A 19,373-nucleotide genomic window follows, 5' to 3' on the forward strand; every position below is an offset into this window, starting at 1 on the left:
GGAGGGGGGCCTCCCACCTCACCAAAAAGGCCTAGGTAGAGGTGGCATCCAGGGTCAGCAGCCATGACGTGGGGAGGCGCACACAGGTGCAGTGCCGGAAGCGCTTCAACAATCTCCTGCAATCGGGAAGGGTGAGTACCGTGTTGGCATGGGTCACTTTGCAGAGCAGTTAAGAGTTGCCCATCACCCATGGACATTAGTGGTGTTAGAGCGTGAGTGGAAATGTCAATGAGGCAGCATCTGGCCAAGGGGGTGAGTCCTGGCTGCTTGGACTGAGTGCATTGTGGCTCCAGACTTATAAATTGGCTGAGCCCTGCGTGGTGTTCCTCAGGTGGGGTTGGCCAGGCTGCAATGGTGCTGCAGGTACAGAGTAGACTAATTAACGCTCCTTAATTCTTTCAGAAGAAAACATTCCATAACAATGCAGAGAGGTCATGTACTGTTGGGGAACGCCCACATATACTAATACTCACACAGTATGAGCAGGAGGCCCTGGAGCTGGAGAGGCACCATGCACCTAGGACAAGTGGCCATGGTGAGGGTTGGGGTGCCACAGGGAGGTAAGAGTGCAGTGCACTGAGGTGAGAATGTCTATAATAGCAACCATTCCACTGTAGTCTCTATTTTGATGTGAGCGTCGAACCTGAAATCCCCACTGATAATGGAAAGACAAGGGCACCCTGATGCATGCTGATCTCTGTCTCATGAGGTTGCCAGGCATGCACAGTAACAGTGTGATGACTTTACCTGATGACATGTCCTTATTGTTCCTTTTAGGCTCATCACCAGCCCTTCGGGATGAGGAGCCTGAAGGCCCAGCCCTGACCCCCTGAGGACAACATCAATAAGAACGCACCTGCATCACACCCACTCTCTCAAGCAGGCACCAGCGCAGATACCAGCACTTCGGTGGGCATTAGATCGCTGGCTACTATCTTGGTGCACATTGGTGAGGGCACTTCACACTCGCTTGGGGTGCAGGCAGAGGCAGAGAGTGCCCTGGGCACTGGCAGTCAGAGAACAGCTGGGGACCAGGACAATACTCAGTCAATTGCTGATGATGGGCCTCTGGAGTCTTCCCTGAGGCAGAAGATGCTGGATGTCCAGCAGGTGTATGGGAGGATCAGGTGGATATACATGAGGGAATGCGTGCCATGGACTCTGTGATGGAGGAGTCCTTGCTGAGCATGAGCAATGCATTGACCCTCATGGCCGAGCGCAATGCCTCCTCCATGGAGAAGGTGGTGACTCTCATGGAGAGGCTCCTCCAGGAGCTGAATCAGGGGTTTCTGGGGATGTGCTCGGACCTGTAAGCCCTCACGCCAGCAATGGCCTCAGGTGGTCAGTGTCAGTGTGGGAGATGGATTGGGCACCCAGTATCCTAGCTACGTGCCTGTACGTCAATGGTGAGCAGGGAGGTCCAGAGTGACCTTGTGTTGGCACATGAGCTGCCTGTCGTCTCTGTGGGCTCCTCTCAGGGTGCTCCGGATGAGGGCAGCAGCTCCACTGCCCCTCTGACAGTAACCGTGGCATCCGATGAGGCTGTGGTGACTGTGGAGGTGCCAGCTGTGGCACTGGCCACTCCCTCCCAGCAGGGCTAGCACAGGCTCCGTGGGCCAGAGGATGCCCACCAAGGTCAGCAAGGTCAACAGGACAGCAGAGTGAGCAGGCTGTCTCCAATGTCGGTGCCAGCGAAGGGGGAGCACCTAGACATAGCACCCACAAACGTAAGCATAAGGCACATTAGGCACTTAATGGCCTGATCACCGGTGATATTTATTTCCCCCATATTTCTGTTCCGTGTTTATTGGTGTGATGGAAAACACCTGTCAATATTAATTTGTAGAATGTTTGCCAGGCACCAGTTAATTAAATGTGTTTTTGTGCAACTGGCCTCTGGATGCTTCATTTGTTCTGTAGGTGCAGGATAAGCCATGATGTTATGATGGACGCGTTTCTCCTTAAACTTTATTAAAATGACACGTAGTTGACCAAGGAACTGGTCCTGTCAGGGATCGAGTATGGAGCCTGAAGCCCTGGCATGTGGTGGTGGTTCTTATTTGGTAGGCTAGCTGAAGAAGCGTTGGATCAAAGCATCGCGGGTGTCCCTACCTCCCTGGAGGTTGCCTATGCCCTCAGTGTTCTCCTGACCATGCTCATATTTGGACTCACTACTGGACTCATCGTCTTTTGCCTGTGCAGCTGCATCAAGATCTTCGTCCACCACTGCGTTCCCCCTTTCCAGTACCAGATTGTGGAGAGCGCAGCATGCAGCCACTATCAGCAACACACAATCTGGGGGGTATTGGAGTGCGCCTCCTGAACAGTCTAGGCATCGGAAGCGGATCTTGAGAAGACCTCTCTACCACAGCCCTTGTGAAGGTATGGATCCTGTTGTACCGCTGCTCTGCCTCTGTTCTTGGGTGGCAGAAAGGCATCATGAGCCACCTTTTGAGGGGATAGCCCATCACCCAGCAGCCATCCATCCAGCTGGGCTGGAGCACTGAAGAGCCTCAGCATCTGGGAGTGTCTCAGGATGTAGGCGTTATGGGTGCTGCCTTGCACAGACTTGCAGAATCCGCATCCTGTGGTCACTCACTATCTGCACGTTCATGGAGTGGAATCCCCTCCGGTTGATGAAGGCTGTCGGCTTACTTGCTGCCACCTTAATGGTCATGTGTGTAGTCGATTGCACCCAGCAATCACTGCAGAGCCTCTGGCTCACTCAGCCTGGCTGGCCTCGTCCATGCAGCAGTAAATGAAAACCAATGCACACTTGAACAGAGCTTCTGTCACCAGCTTGATACGACCGTGGACGGCTGATTGGGAGACTCCACACAGATCCCCTACTGAGCCCTGGAAAGAGCCAGAGGCATAGGAATTGAGGGCCACCATGACCTTCAGCGCCACTGGCATGGGATGTCCACTACACAGTCGGAGCTGATCTCAAGGCTGATCCTCTGACAAATGGAGGTCACTGCCTTCCTTGAGAGGCAGAGCCTCCTTTGGCACTGCACCTAAGACATATTGAAGTACCTGCATTGCTGCCTGTAAACCCTGGCAGCAGGATAGTGGCGTCTTCTGCAGCCCCTTCCGCCTTGGGCCTCCTGGTGGCCCTGCGCCCCTTGTGCCTGCGCCTCTCCTCTCACAGGTTGCTCCTGTGGAAGCTGAATATGGACACATGGTCTCCTCACCCTTCTCGCCCTCTCTTCCTCCTCAGAGGAGGTGCCTCCAGTGGAGTCCACAATCCCCATTACCAGGGTAATGGAAAGCTGTCTGAAACCTGGAGGGTCCCAAGTGGTATGAATCCTCCGGAAAGCAACACTGAAGCCTCTTATTTCTGACAATGCAGCTCTGAAGCGGAATGAAGGTATTCTGTTCACACAAGCAACCAGCAGCAAGTTATACCCTAAACAATCTACTTGCATTTACAAGCCCACAGACCCCACTTATCCCATTTGTGGGTAAGGTTTTTGAAATTGTGGCCTGCCTGCCTGCCTGCCTGGTTAGCCCATGCGGTGGCCTGAAAATTGCATGGGCTACTTAAAGCCCGAGACAATTGGTGTCTCGTGGGCCTTAACTGGCCACTTAGTTAATGGCTGGCGCGTCTCCATCTTAAACGCGCGCCTGCCTACCAAAATATTGCGAGAGTGCGTGTTGACATCGGTGCTTTATTTCATGCTCGGGCATGGGCAAGGGTAAAATTCTGGCTCAGAGTCTCTCCCGCTCTTACCACCTGGCATTGGCATAGGCTGGAATCATTTACAGGTCGATGCTCAATCTGCTCAGCCACATCATGAACACCTTCCTTGGTCATCAAGCCCTGGAGTAGGACTCGAAACAAGAGCTTCTAACTCAGAGGCAGGGCGCTACCCAATGCTCCACAAGACCTCCTTGCCTTAGCTATTTATGCACCTTTTATTTCTCTGTTCCTCATTTCTTAAACTTGACTTAGATACTACATCATTTCAGTCCAACGATGTTTCCACTTGGTGTTAATAATATATAGTTGTGTGTATATGTATATAATATATATAATACATAGCTACATTAAAAAAGCATATATATATATGAAAATCCTCCTTTTTAATGATCCTATTCTTCATTCTTCACTTATTCAGTTCTGAATAAAGATACACACTCAAACTGTAGACTGTCTGTTTTCTCTACAAATGCTGACTGATTTGTTGTGTATTTCCAATTCTTTTCTGTTTTGTTTTCTGAATCCTAGCATTTGCAGTATTTTCCTGGTTAAATGCTTTTACCAAAATCAGTGACCACTGACTCCAGTGGAATGGAGGCTCAAGATTTTTCTGTTGGCCCTATTCCAGTGCAGCACCTTTTCAACCATATAATGCAAATACTTCATTGTCTTTATTTCCATCACTGGTTGCACAAGAAAAATAAAAAGTCATAAAGGGAGGATTAACATCAACTCTAGCAATAACAGCAGTAGCTAAGGATGTTGGTATGGACCAATATATATGCGATTTGATTGCTTCTCTTTTCAAGTTATCACGGGCAACATTCAAAACTAATTGAGGGACAGATATATAATCTGTATTCATCATTCCCTTTATGAGGTTTTGTAGAAAAAACCCAGGAAGATGAGTACAGCCATGCGTTTATTTTCTTTTTAGAGACTTCACAATTTCATCTTTCTCTCATATGGTTTAAACACACAAGAAAATTCAGTTGCACCAATTCGGGAGGAAAACATACACCTCTGACAGGCAGTAACAAAGTGCATGAAAATTTTCCATTTTCTGTTTCACAAACCATAATAATTACTTCATTAGAAAGAAAGAAAAGCAGTGAATAGTATTTTGTACCAATTGTATCTGTATCATTTAAGAAGATATACCATTGTTTTAATTTCTATCAAGGAACATTAGAAGAGGGGAAACGAGACTTTCATGTGCCTGTTTTTCAGCCTTGGAACTGTGCCAAAAGTAACTCATATTGTGGGGCAAATAGCCCTAAGAGTGGCTGAAATATGTCCCATACCATTTTGGCTCTGATGCTATTCAGGTGTCCCTGCATGGCAGCCATCTTAAACAGGTGTAGGGTCCCTTGCACTTGTTAATTACATGGTTTAAACTGGTTTAAAGATGCTCCTGTAGGCTCTGGCAAGATTTTTATTCCTAGAGTCCTAACTAGCAGTGCTTAAAAAGGACCACTGGAGGTCACCAAAAAACATGCAAGTTTTAACTTTTTAATTTACCATGATGTGGAGCTGGGAGGAACAAAATATTTCCCCAATCCACACCCCACCACCGTGCCATCCCCTGCACCCCCCCTACCACCCCAACCAAACCCCCACCCCTGCACCCCGGCTCCACAGAACTACTATAGACTGTTTGGTCCTCACTTCTCCCTTGTCGTAGAGCTACCAGAAGGCCACTGCCAATGTTGCAACTGGCCGAAACTGGTCCTCTCCAAAATTCTGAGCAATCCACACCTCACTGGACATATGTTAGTGAGGCACTTGGCTCAATTCCAAACCAGCCTCAGTCTTCTGAAGTAAGCATGTCACCAGCTTTGGGTTCAAAAACAGATCTGAACTAATTTTCTAGCCTTTATTGGAGCAATTTCTCATGTTAATCAAAGTGAGGGATAGACGTGCTAGGGAATGGAGCATCCAGTCTCAAAATTTATTACTCACAAATCATGTTTAACATAATTCATATGTAGAACAAAGTATTCGCCAGCCTGCTCCAGTGAAATTTGTAACAAATACTTTGCTGTGTTCATATGAATCTTCTATATACACCATTATAATGGATTTATCCTAGTTATCTCAAAAGTCTAAAATCTCCAAAGCAATTACACCACAAATATTCCTATAAACAAATCACAGAAGACTATCCTACTGCACAAATGTGGGTTTTCTATTTCCTACACCAGCCACCTTTAAGACCTCTCTTAGGGTCATGCTTTTCTCTGGATGTTAAAATGAGCAAAACTATTAAATGAGAGTACATATGCACTGGGCAACTGTGCATCCACGCTGTTGATCATCATCAACAGCAGTGATGGCACCTTTGCACTCATCTTTTATGGCATGTGATCCTTCCAGAAACGACTGGGGGCTTTTAATAGGAAATACTTGCACAAAGGAAGGTGGTTGTGGTTGTTGGAGACCAGTCATTTCAGCCCAGGACATCGCTGCAGGAGTTCCTCAGGGTAGTGAGTGTCCTATGCCCAACCATCTTCAGCTGCTTCATCAATGACTTTCCTTCCATCATAAAATCAGAAGTGGGAATGTTCACTGATGATTGTACAGCGTTCAGTACCTCAGATATTGAAGTAGTTTATGCCTGCATGCAGCAAGACCTGGAAAACTTGCCGGCTTAGGCTAAGTGGCAAGTAACATGCATGCCACCCAAATGTCAGGTAATGGCCATCTCCAACAAGAGAGAATCTGACCATTTCCCCTTCATGTTCAATGGCATTAGCATCATTGAATACCCCACCATCAACATCCTGCTGGTTACCACTGACCAGAAACTGAATTGGACCAGCCATATAAATACTGTGGCTACAAGAGCAGATCAGAGGCTGGACATTCTGCAGTGAGTAACTCACCTCCTGACTCCCCAAAGCCATATACAAGGCACTAGTCAGGACTGTGATGGAATACTCTGCCTGCATGAGTGCAACTCCTTCTCCAACAACACTCACGAAGCTCAACACCATCTAGGACAAAGAATCCTGCTTAATCTGCACTCCACATTAAACCTTCACTCCCTCCACCACTGATGCACAGCGGCAGAAGTGTGTACCGTCTATAAAATGCACTGCAGCAACTCGCCAAGGCTCTTTTGACAGCACCTTCCAAACCCGTGACCTCTACACCTCGAAGGGCAAGGGCAGCAGATGCATGGGAACATGACCATCTGCAGGTTCCCCTCCAGGTCACACACAATCCTGCCTTGGAACTATATTGCTGTTCCTTCACTGCCACTGGGTCAAAATCCTACAACTTCCTCCCTAACAGTACTGAAGGTGTAATTACACCTTATGGGCTGCAGCAGTTCAAGAAGGCAGCTCACCACCACCTTATCAAGGACAATTAGGGATGGGAAATAAATCCTGGCCTTGCCAGTTTGGATGTCGCATGGACGAATGAAAAAAAACTTGACCGCTCCTATGGTTCTCCAGGAGGGCATTTCTTCATTATGCCCACTAACTCATCAGTCCATAAAACGTGAGATATAATTATGTCAGAATCACAGCCGGGAAACAGGCCTTTTAGCGTAACTAGTCCATTTTGGTTCTTATCCTCCTCCATGTTTGCAGGGAGTAGATCTTAATTTTTTGCAGTAGCATGAAATGGATGATAGTGATGGAACTAACAATCAGGAGATAGCTTACTAGCGCAGTAACATAAACACTACACTGCAACATCCTGTAGCAACTTGAGAGACAGTCAGAGATTTGGTTTAATGTTGCATTTGAAAACTGGCATCTCCGATAGTGTAGCACTTCCTCAGTGCTACACTCATGTGCTAGCCTGCATTATGTGCTCAATTATCTTGAGTGAGCCCATTACTGTCTGACCCAGAGATGAGGGTGCTGCCAAGTGCCTAAGGCTTACATCAGCTATGATGTTTTCAACCCCGAACCTAATGCCTCAAAATTTCTGAGTGCTCAGCACTGTTCATTTCCCACATTGAAATCCCACTTGTAGAAATAATGAGGATGACTGAGGGAAATTAAAGAAATCCACAATGGTGCAATAAGATGCTACCCTTAGCTTGCGTTTAAAGTGCATTTTATGCTTGGGACAATTGGTGATTCACAAAATTGAGTGACTTTGTGTCCCAGCATTGATATTTTTTACTTTGATGAGCACAAGGAAAACACCCAAGTTATGAATAATTTTAAAAAGTAAATCAGATAGTTTGGCAGAACTCTGAAGCTCAGTCTATAGGCTATGTATCATGGGGCAAAATTTTTAACTTGGCAGGCAGGCGCGCATCCGACACGCTCGAGCGTGAAATGATGTGCGTAGACGTTGGGTGAGCATCCAGATGTCAATGCACAGTTGCGCGATAGTTCGGTCGGAGGGTGTGCGCTGGAGTTGGCAGTGTGCCTGCTGACAATTAAAAGGCCTGTTAAGGCCATTAAAGAATCAATTAAGTTAAATTTTTCACTGCACCACTTGCAGATGGTGACCAGAACTTGGGCACAAACCAATTGCTTTGCTGACCTGTTTTGGGCGGAAGACCAATTTCTTGACCACCATCTCCTGTACTTGTACATTTGTCAAGATACACCTTGTTCTTCTAGGTGGTAGAGATGGTAGAGAACAAGCTTTGTTAAATTATTGCAGTTGACCATACCAGTTTGGGAATTTAAATTTAGTTTTAAAATAATTGTGGGGAAAAAACCTTGGGGTAAAATTTGCCTTGGGTGGCAACACAAATTGGGTGATAGCAAATCAACAGCCCATGGCCATGAAGTCAATGGAATGGACGGTCAAGCAGGTGGCCCGCTGATTCATTAATGATCCATTTTGTGTTGCCATTGAAGACCAATTTCTCTCTATTGGTATCAGCAAAAGGAAGCAAATGATTGTCCTAAAACCCCAACTACTTCACCAATGTCCTTTAGGGAAGGAATCCTGCCATCCTTACCCAGTCCTACCTATACGTAACTCCAGACACACACCAACAAGCTTAACTCTTAATTACATTGTGCAGTGGCTTAACAAACCACTCAAATATATGGAACTTCATTAAGGAATAAAAAGAACAAAATCAGCCAGATCACTCAGCTATGGCTTAGACATTGAACCAGGACACAACAAATTCAACCAGTCCATTCAACCCTCTAAAGTCCTGCTCACTAACGTTTCGAAACTGGCGTCAAAGTTGAGAGAGTTGTCAAAAGGTCTACTGGACCTGCCAGATAAATATTTTTGCTATTGGAGCAGATCAAACACAAGGTATTATGTGGTGAGTAATTCAGTTCCTGATTCCCCAAAGTCTTTATTTATAAGGCTCTCGTCCCTTGCCTGAATGAGGGCAGCTGTAACAACATCAAGAAACTCAATGCCATACAAGAGAAAGCAGTATGCTTGATTGGTGCACCAACTTAAACGCCCACACCCTCCATCACCATCTCATTGTGGTTGCAGTATGTAACATGTAGATAAGGCTACAAAATGCACTGCACCAACTCGCCAATGGTTCCTACACAGCAACTAGTGGTGACCTCCACTACTTAGACAACAGCAGCAGGTTCATGGAACTATATTGCAGTTCCTTCGACGTGACTGGTTTAAAATCTTGGAACTCTATACTTAATAGCAACGTAGGAAGACCTTTATCACAGGGAAAGCAGTTTCCACGAAGAAGGCCCACGACCACATGCTCAGGGCAACTGGGGACGGGCTATAAATGCTGGCCTTGCAATGACGCTCACACCACAGAAATGAATAACGAAGAAAACCAGTCACTACTGGAAACAAAAAAAGTAAAACTTGGACAAAAAAAGGACACGTTATCGTCCTTCGGAGACGAATATCTTTTCACCAAGTTACCGAACAGAAAACAATTCAATCAATAAAATCACAGAAGAGATCGTGCTGCCAGTGATGAACAATACAGGCGGAATAAAATCGTGCATTGTTCGGTAACTATGAGTTATTCTTAGTGGAGAGAGCTGCGCTCCTGTTATTTCAGTAAGAATGACTAACATCTACTGTCTGGGCAATTCACAGAATTTTTCTTCAGACGCAAGGGGGAGCTCTGATCCCGTCTTTGCATTTTCGGGCACTCGGGACGTGGGGGTGGGAATGCTGTAGCAAATTTAAAACTAATCACCTCATAATTGCTTTAGGGATGTGTACAGGAAATGCTAAATGATCATCCGTTACCCCTCAAGACACTGACAACGTACAGTAAATGTACAAAAGAATTTATGAGAATTCAGATGTGCAGTTTGTGACTAGGTCGTGCAATGTTATATTTTATAGATCACACATGGATGTACACTCGTTTATATGACAGTAAAGAGCACGTGCTTGACTTTTTAACATGATTTTTTAAAAAGAGCAAACGAGCGTGCTGGTTATAATTACGTGCCAAGGCCTTGTGTGGGCGTCATATTCCATTTATGGAACGAGTGTACAAAACAGCTTTACTTTAGGTAATTTATCATGCTTAAAATCAAATTGTTGATCTAAAGAACTTGAAAGAAATGCGAACAAGCAACCTTTTGTGCTTGGTTTCATTGCCATGCTGTGATTACTTTTTGTTCCTCCTATAGGTATCTGTTTGGAGCGATTTGACTTCGGTTGATATAAAGGAGCAAGCTGAATGACATCGCCCACATCGGGCTTTCTTTTTAATGCAAGGTCAAATCACTTAAAGCAAGTTTTATTTTTAAAGTGATTTTACTGGCAATCTGAAATAAATTAAAGGTTGAGAAACTAATAGTGCAGCTATGAGAGATTGTCTTCAGAGAACTCTCCTGCAATGTACTCTGTGGGAAAAATCAGCTCGCAAGAATAAGAACAGCACTCGAAATGCCCCCGGTGAGATGCATTGAGTATGGATGAATCTGTAGGGCTGTTTTCATGTAGTTCACTCATTTCCATTGACATGCAACACTTTTGAATTTGCAGAAATCATGTGGAAGGTTGCAGGCTTTGAACTAATAACTCCCCTCCCAATATACTCACTAACACAAAAGCAGCAACTCGGGAGCTGGTTTGTTACATCGCTATTATTTACTATTGAAATAAAGACTAGTTGCAGTGCTTTTCCATGGGTCCAAAAAAGCTTGTTTGGTTGGGATACAATGCAATTGTTCACAAGATTAAAAAAGCATGTTTTAAAGGTGGAATTGAACATTTTCATTATTAAACAATTGGACACAAAGAGTAGAGGAGTTGTCATCTTTAAACCAAAATTCTTAGGGTATCATCAGAATGTTATCTTTACAATCTGCAAGAGAGACGACATGCCACTATTTTTCCCTTTGGGTTACAGCGAGATACGTGCTGATACAATGTTAAAACGAGTTAGGCGCTAGACCCTAGCTAACCCTTCGAGTGCACTAGCGAAGAAGACGAGTCTTGCTGAAAGGAAAACGGCGAACTGCTAACATCGGTATTAGGTCTTTCAGACCAGACTTTAGAGTGTTGGATTCAGACACTTTGAGAATTAAAGTCAAACTATGTTACTGCTGTTTGCCGTTTATACCCTTGATGCTGTATCATGGTGGCACCTTTAATAGATTTCAACTCTGTCATTGTGGGCAGCGCGATGATTTGCGGTAATGCATCAATACCGATCTATTCATGCAATCCATATTTCCAAAACTTTATCATTTTTTGCTAACAAATTTCAGGTGGACCCTATTCTGGTTTATGCTTGCAACAGATTACCTTGCACTATTTATTTCCCTTCACTTAGTTTAGTTTAATCATCGAGACAGTTGAGTTATTGTCTTTGTTGACATGAGAATCCTAAAAGTGGCTCGATAAATCCTGGCAAAATAACCAGCGCAATAGGATTTTTAATTTGGTACAAGTGTTTATGAGTGGGTTATGACTTTGGCCAGATAACCGATGAGAAAGAGAGAGTGTTATATTCCGGGAGGAATATCGCAAGCTGATGACGTCTATTGGTGATACATGGTCTTAACGTGACTTGCAGCGACTCTGAAATGAAGGGAAGCAGTCTGATTCATGAATAAAAATCCGAGTGCAAGTGTACAACAAACAATAGTTCATAAAAAAGCTAAGATGTAGACAAATGTTTACAAAGACATCTGTTGCTATGTGTATTTCAAACAGTGTTTGCGAATATTTCTGGTAATTGCATATATATAATAGCGTGGAACAGTGGCAAGTTGAACGGCACCAGAATCTCAGCGACGCCTCAGTGAATTGCCGTGAGGAAGATTTTTTTATATATCAGATTCAGAACTAAACCTGGACCAGATCGTGCACAACAGTCAACCAACCTGCAATAGGTATGCGAGAGCCAGCAAAGTTAGGGTTTCTACAACCTAACTGCTGGGCGCTTCTGTCTTACCACAGGATAGGAGATCGAGAGATAGGTTTTGTTTTTGTTTTGGAAGGATGCACAATATGTAATTTTCTAACTTTTTATTTCTAAAATGCCAGGTTGAGGTGCTCATCAAGTCGAGTTAATTTATTGAGAATTAAACGTGAATTTTGCTTTTTGATTTTAAACTTTCGAAATTCACTTTGCAGATTAAGAATGTCTAACAAAGCGACGATAGCATTTATGGTTGTGTATGGGATCATAATGCATTGCAGTGTCTACTGTTCACCGACTGGAGTGAAGTACCCAGGATTTAGGTAGGTGACTCTGACCCTGTCATTCACTTTTCTTTGCACGCCTTTCTGATTTGGATCTTTTTCTTTGTTACCACTTATTTGCTCAGCATTGTGCTGACTGCCTTCTTTGCTTCGGTCTTCTCTCTTTTAAGTTACTGCTTCCACTGGGTCGCTCATCCTTCCATGTGGAGACTTGTACTTGTTGACAGCGAGTGATGCGGGCGCGATCCCGGGCGCCCCGCTCCGGCGCCGCTTCCTGATTTTTATCTCCCAGTCTTGCGCAGCGTGGGAAACAGGACGGGATGTGAGCGAAGGCGAGGCGCAGAGAGAGAGAGAGAGAGGTAGACAATTATAAGGACACAGAGCTAATGTAGTGGCAGGGGAAAAGGGAATGTGACATTAAAATAGAAAGAGACGGGAAGCCGGAAACATGGACAACTTACATGAGACCTAGAAAGAAGAGCACAGGGAAGATGTGAAAGAGGCAGCCGGGGGAGATCCACCATGCTCCACCAGTTTATTATTCCACAACAAATCAACTGAAGGAGTTGGAGGAAAAGCCTTGTAGGTGGTGCGATTTTGCATTCTCTCCCCCCACCCCCCCCCCAAACAGCGTTTGCCGAGTTGTAATCCGTCTCCGTGTGGTAGCAGAGCCGGTCAAAAATAATCCGAGCCCTTTAGACGGGTCGCAACAATGGATCGGTTCTCGTCTGGTGCCGAAGGGGCTATGCCAGTCAGTGCTTGTGTATTTGGGGGTGAGACTTTACCGCAGGCGTGGTGTCTTTTCCACTTTGATTAACGAGAGGTAAACGGGAGACTGGCTAGCATTAATACTGGGCAGAGGGAATACATATTTCCGTGGGTTGACTGGACGGCACAGGAAGTGGAGTTTCTATGGGTGTCTGGTTGGTCTGTTGGAGTTGAGTGCTTGGGAAAATGATTGCAGAGCCTGAGTCTAATGGAATTCCCGAGAGGGTCGGTGTAAAATCGCGTCACTGTCATGGGGCGAGTAGGAGGAGGAAGAGGCTAGCATGGCAAAGGCTGCATAAGATCAGGAGCGTTTATTAGATGCATGAGCTGCAGACTTTAGAAAACTTCAGTCTATAACCTGTCCAGTCCTTACCTCGAAATTAAAAAAAAACTGTTTTAAGCCCTCTGTTTTCCTGACAGAAGATTCCTCAGGCTTGGAGGTAAATTTATTGTTTATTTGTTTTTAGTAATGCTGTGGCTTAAGTGATTTTTTTGAAATCTAAAAACATCTATAGTACAGGATTTTGCCTCTTTAGGAATGCATCGGGAAGTTGCACGTTGGTACATGACAGAAGGCTTGGTCAGAAGGAGACCTTAACAAATACTCGCAGAAAGACTCGCGCATTCCCAATATAGACGGGGAGGGGCCCAGAACTCACTCCGGAGGCCAAACAGTATCTTGTAATCATCCGGGAGTTTAAAAACAATGTCAACATTACTGGCATGGCTACTGAAATTAGCATTAAATAGATAGGATGCCGAATTGTATGCTTAGAAACCCTCATATTGGGTAGATTGGGGTGCAGGTTGTGAAGGTAACTTGAATTACGGGAATGTTTGAAGCTTTAGCATTACCAGTGTATGTTTGATGTTCGACCGATGGTTTCCTGGGCACGGTGGGTCTAACATTGGGAATACATCTTTGTTATTTGGCACTGGGCGTTATTTTGCTCCAGTGACGGTTGGTTTTACTGCTCAGTTTGTCCCTAATACCAGAGATAATTCATCATTTTGCTAACAACGCCTTAGCGTCAGATGTTTGGGTGAACGATGCGAGCGAGGGCATTGTCAACAGTTCTAAAGATTACTGGCAGGACAAAGTTAGCATTTTATTTCCTGATGGTTATTTCTGTGAAGAAGCTGGGCGTAAATATGAAAAACTGTGCTGATTTTATATTCGTTCATTTGATAACAATATGAACCGATTAAAGTAACGAAATCTGGCCTACGTCTCATAACAATCCCTGCGCTTACCCTGGGGGGAAACGTGAACGTTTTGAACTTTTCGTTTCGCCTCACCACACGAGCCACGGAATAGGTCTGTACACAGCCTGTTTCAATTATTCACTCTCCACACAGACCGCGAACCCCCGTGAGAATAGGGAAGTGTACCGTAGCAGAAAGACTCTTGTAGTGTCCGGGGATTTCCATTAACAGGGCCATGAATTACTTATGGGAATGAAGAACGTCAGAACAAGTTGGGGCCCCACTTGCTAGTTTGCTCACGTCTGGTGTGGGTCTCGGTAGACTCCTATCGATGCCTAATTTCAATACTAAGCAGAACCCACCTCCCGCTATGCGAACGGTAAGTCACAACCCCTGAACAAAAGCAAAAGAGTGTTCATCACCAGCCACTTCGGGTGTCATTTCATCACTTTACCAGCTGGTGAGTACAGATTTTAATCTTTTTATTCCTTCCCAGGGTTGAAGATGAGGCGTATGATGAGGAGGGAAACTCACTCCCGGATCTGACTTACGAAACTGATCGAAATGGCATCCGAATTCCTTCATCGGCGATTGATGATGTGAACACGTTATATTATCTGCCGGAGAAAAGGTGACTTCTTTCATTTTTGTGTGAAAATATCCCGAAATGCCACCCGACCTTTGCTTGACAGCGTTCCATTGGAGCTTTTTGTTATATTTTTTGCATATTTACTTCTTAAACATTCATTTTTTTTATAATTAGGAGACTTTTCCCCTCGAATTGTTGAAGAAACCCCGAACGGGTTAAGCACAAAGAGCGGGGTTCTTTAAAAACAGCGTAAATTTATGTTAATCAATTCAATAATTACCATGCCAAACCCGATCGTCAAGAAGCTCTGCAATGTCGGCTAATTCAAAATTCTGCAATATCTAGAAGTATTTATTTAAGACAATAGAAATTAGGGTTGTAGTGGCATTATCAGCGAATCCTATTTCTATTTTGAACAAATAATTACTTTCTATGTTTGGTTCTAATCGTGAATCACTGATGTCTTCTTGTACATGGCCTTTGTGTATCTCAGAACAGAAAGACATGCTGATGGGCTATTTAATAAACGCCTAAGGGCATTGTTGGCGCAGCAAATAACAAGAGCATTCGTTCACTCCCTCATCCCTTCAAAACGCGATGGGTAAGTTTTAACCACTTGATCCGAATCTTAAAAATTGCAACGCCCCAATGAATCGCTTTTTCTTTCTCGCACTTTTGTTGAGGTTGTGTTGCTGCGTTAGCATATCCATCACGCTTGTTCCATTCTTTTTATCAATTTTCTTTGCCCCACTCCCCATTGTCTCCTTCAATCTGGTAAAGCCATATTGGATACCCCCTTGGGAGTGGGACTGTTTACATTAGTTATGAAGATCAAGGATATCACTGTTCATGAGCACAACGTGCCTTGTTCTGTGCTTGGTAAACTCCCCAAGAGATAACAGTGCCTTTAAAATGAAAATAAATGTGAGCCCTATTGATCAAAAATGACCGCCTCCGTTCATCGCTCCACATTTCAAGGAGCGAGGTAGTGCCGTTGGAATGGCGCGAGTTTAGTGCAGAATGGGTCTTAGTCTATCAGGAGTTGTACATATTATGTGCGAGCGGGCTTGGAGTTTTGATTTTATTTTTCATCTGCAGCGGCAGCAGTGTTGAGAAGGATACAGAACCCCTGTCAAAGCGACATTCCGATGGCATCTTTACCGACAGCTACAGCCGTTACAGGAAACAGATGGCTGTCAAGAAATACCTGGCAGCCGTCCTGGGGAAAAGGTATAAACAAAGAGTTAAAAATAAAGGACGCCGAGTATTCTATTTGTAGCGATGAGTGATCACCCACCCTACGTATACAGCCCTATCCAAGATTCGTTTCAAACGACTTGAACAATCATCGCTCCTCTGTTATTTAAACATGTATTTATGTATGAAGTAAAGCCATTAAAAACGAATATTTTGATAAAAATATTGTTTTTTGTAAAACACTATAAGAACGCACAAATCTACTTTGTGGACGATTCATTTTTGGGTTATATATTACAGAGCAATTCATATAAAGTGTGCACAAGAACAATATCCGTCTGAGTGGCTGGTTTTATATGAAATACATAGCTATAATCGGTGTAGGTATGTTGGGATATTGTTTCTGTTTGTGTGTGCATATACTATATTCAAACTAAAATTAAAAGGATAGTGTTTTTCATCCACAACAGCTCTGAAGATATTAATATTACCCAATTTTTCGACGACATAGACATTGATGCTCTGCTTAGGCTGCTGAAGGGGATTATGATATTGGTTTGAGAGAATTGCTGCAGTAGATCTCCTTGTCGGTGAGTTCCAGCATAGGCTACTTTCACACGAGACAAATTAAAGTAATGCCCCACCCCCCATGACTAAATAGCTTCTCGGCATTACAGTCGACTTCAAACTCACATGTCGTGTCTAGTCACCAGGTTTAAAACAGCCAAGTTAACTGTAGTGCCAAGGTGCAGGTGATGACGAAGAAGGGGTCTTTAACGGGCTGCCTGGCAGAGTATGATGTGTGGCTGTTAAATGATGGTTCTGCCGTTTGTTAGCAGCTGCAGATGGAGCAACATGGGAATCAGCTGTGCACGAGCACAAGAACCACGTTTTAACACCTACATCATGTATTGCAGATCAGTCCAAATATAAAACACATGGACAGATTCGGTCGCCTTTTAGGAATACAGGTTCACCATCAAATGCGTTGCAGCTGCGTTTGCCATGAGACACCCAGCTCCAAAGGAAGGCAGCGAGAATTCCTGATGAGTATTAAGGGCAGTCTCACATGAAACTGGTGCAATATTGTGGCACTGTGCGATTATAAAGTGCTGCTTGCGCTAAAATACTAAATCCTGATAATCTCATCATAATAGGGGAGGGGTTGATTTATATGCTTTTGGGAATTAAAATGCAAACCAATGTTGATTTTCTTGCTTAAAGATGATCTTAAAATCGATCATCTAAACAAAATGGCTCTGCCAACCGAGCAATTAGAGTGGGAACGATTGACCTAACGGCATTTTGGGGAGCAAGGTTTCAGTTTACTAAGGCGACTAAAGCAGGCATGTGAGTTTCAAAAGTTGAGACCACATCTTGGCAAACGGATTCACTCCTTGTCTGAAGGAACGTCGCGCATTATTTAAAACTTCAGCTAACCAATAAACGTCCCGGCCCTGAAAAACATTGATTACTAACGGTCACCGTAGAAAACAAGAACTTACGCGGTTTTGTTTATCTGTAGATATAAGAAAGAAAACAAATTAATGCCACGCAAGGCGGAAGTTTTTCAGGTATCCTTTGGGAAAACGATAGTAGCTCATAGGCATTTGGATCTATGCCTGTATGAAATCAATCTTATTTTAATTTTGCATTCTCCTCCAGGCAAATTGAACCAGGATGCAGTTTACAGCTTTGGTGCCTTGACTCGTCATTTTTAATCGACATGAATTACAGCGGGTTTCTTTTTTTCTTTTTCATTTTTTTTAAAAAAAGCGGCCCTATATTGCTGCAACACATCAGCTTACATTTGAGCCTTTTACCGTTCGCGGATCTCGTGGTATATCGTTGCAAATTGTGGAGTCCGTGATTTCTGTAATGCGCTGAATTGTGGCGTGCAGCCTTGTGCTGAGATTACTAACTATTCTAGACGTTTTAATAAAATGCTGTGCTTCGTTAATGTTCGCGCGACCTAAAGACCTTGTGTATAACCATAGGGACACCAGATGCCTTACTAAACTTTACACAGACTACTGACATTTGATTGATCCTGATTAAACAGTAATATAAACTGCAATTCTGGACACCTTTTTATTTGTACATTGGAGTAATTTAAGAAATCCAAACGATTTGAGGCAGGCAGATATATTTCAAATAGGAATCGATCGTTCATTGTCTACCCAAACACTCTGTAAAGTTTACATTAATACACTTTTATAAACACAATTTCGTCTAATCTTTGCACGTGTTTCAAGCAACTTGATCTTATAACTAATGCTTTGAAACTATATTAATCCTAACTCTTAAGCATTCTGTGACGGACCGAAATAAAAGTCTAATTATTTTATGGACAACACAGTATCCTTATCAAAAACAAAAATACCTGGAAAAACTCAGTTCTGATGAAGAATCATTCGGACTCGAAACGTTAGTTGTGTTCCTCTCCGCAGATGCTGTCAGACCTGCTGAGTTTTTCCAGGTATTTTTGTTTTTGTTCTAGATTTCCAGCATCCGCAGTATTTTGCTTTTACCACAGTATCCTTTTCATCGCACAGCTGGTCATTCTACTTTGCCTGAAAAACATTCTGAAGTCTGACATCGTGAAAATTACCTTCCAACGAACTAGATTATTTAATCTCACACCAATCAACGAGTTATTTTCAGAGCCCTCAAATAAAAGATTAATTTCTAGTTAACTTGATTCCCATCCGACAGCCGAATATATTTACAAGAGGAACAATTTCAATCAATGTAACCTGTTTAATCTGTTGTGATCCTTCAATCTGACCTGAATAATTCAATCTCCTGCACTGTAACATTCTGCTATTACAATTCACAGGTAGCGAACATGCTGTCAGTTTAAAGCGGTCCCCTCCTGTAATACTCTAATTCCACTTGTCTGAATGTATTTATTCTCCCGTGGTTTTGGAAGTTTTGAATTTTTGAAGTCTTTCACACAAAGTCGAAATTACACCGCAGTTAGTCGCGGCTAACATTCGGTTCACATATCGAACAGGCGGCGCTTCAAGCTGGTCGGACATAACACTCAGCTTCCTGTTTATGTGATCGAGGAACGCTGTGGGGAGTAATGGGCACATACTTGAGTTAAACAACAGACGATGGGGCTTTGGTGATTCGACATTGACCAGTCCATTTCTTACTCTCCCCCAAACAATCGCAGACAAAACACAGAGACAATAACTGTTTGTAAATGTACATCAACTCCCAAACCAGATTCTTCCAACCCAAATGTCCACAAACTCTTGCAGACACAGGACAGCGAATAGGTTGGCCATTAGGTTTATCCAC

General features: G+C 43.8%; 1 protein-coding gene across 2 annotated transcripts; it reads left to right on the top strand.

Moving 5' to 3' along the window:
• The first annotated feature begins 12,239 nt into the window (after positions 1–12,239).
• Positions 12,240–16,146, top strand: LOC121279164 (glucagon family neuropeptides-like). 2 transcript variants are annotated; one of them, XM_041190155.1, is made up of 4 exons: positions 12,240–12,343; positions 14,775–14,909; positions 15,361–15,468; positions 15,966–16,146. In XM_041190155.1, exons 1-4 carry the CDS (start codon positions 12,243–12,245, stop codon positions 16,144–16,146), a joined length of 525 nt encoding a protein of 174 aa, XP_041046089.1. In that variant the 5' UTR covers positions 12,240–12,242. The 2 variants fall into 2 exon arrangements, with proteins under 2 accessions (XP_041046089.1, XP_041046088.1); XM_041190154.1 differs by lacking the exon at positions 15,361–15,468 and having other exon boundaries at positions 12,243–12,343.
• Positions 16,147–19,373: the final 3,227 nt, after the last annotated feature.

Source organism: Carcharodon carcharias, chromosome 6 (assembly GCF_017639515.1).
Source record: "Carcharodon carcharias isolate sCarCar2 chromosome 6, sCarCar2.pri, whole genome shotgun sequence".
Lineage (NCBI taxonomy): Eukaryota > Metazoa > Chordata > Chondrichthyes > Lamniformes > Lamnidae > Carcharodon > Carcharodon carcharias.

Excerpts from the sequence above, each read along its gene's own strand:
- LOC121279164 (XM_041190155.1), top strand. The coding sequence starts at position 12,243 with ATGTCTAACAAAGCGACGATAGCATTTATGGTTGTGTATGGGATCATA. Across the intron at positions 14,910-15,360 it reads TATTATCTGCCGGAGAAAAG|AACAGAAAGACATGCTGATG; the intron begins GTGACTTCTTTC and ends TGTGTATCTCAG. Across the intron at positions 15,469-15,965 it reads ATCCCTTCAAAACGCGATGG|CGGCAGCAGTGTTGAGAAGG; the intron begins GTAAGTTTTAAC and ends TTTCATCTGCAG.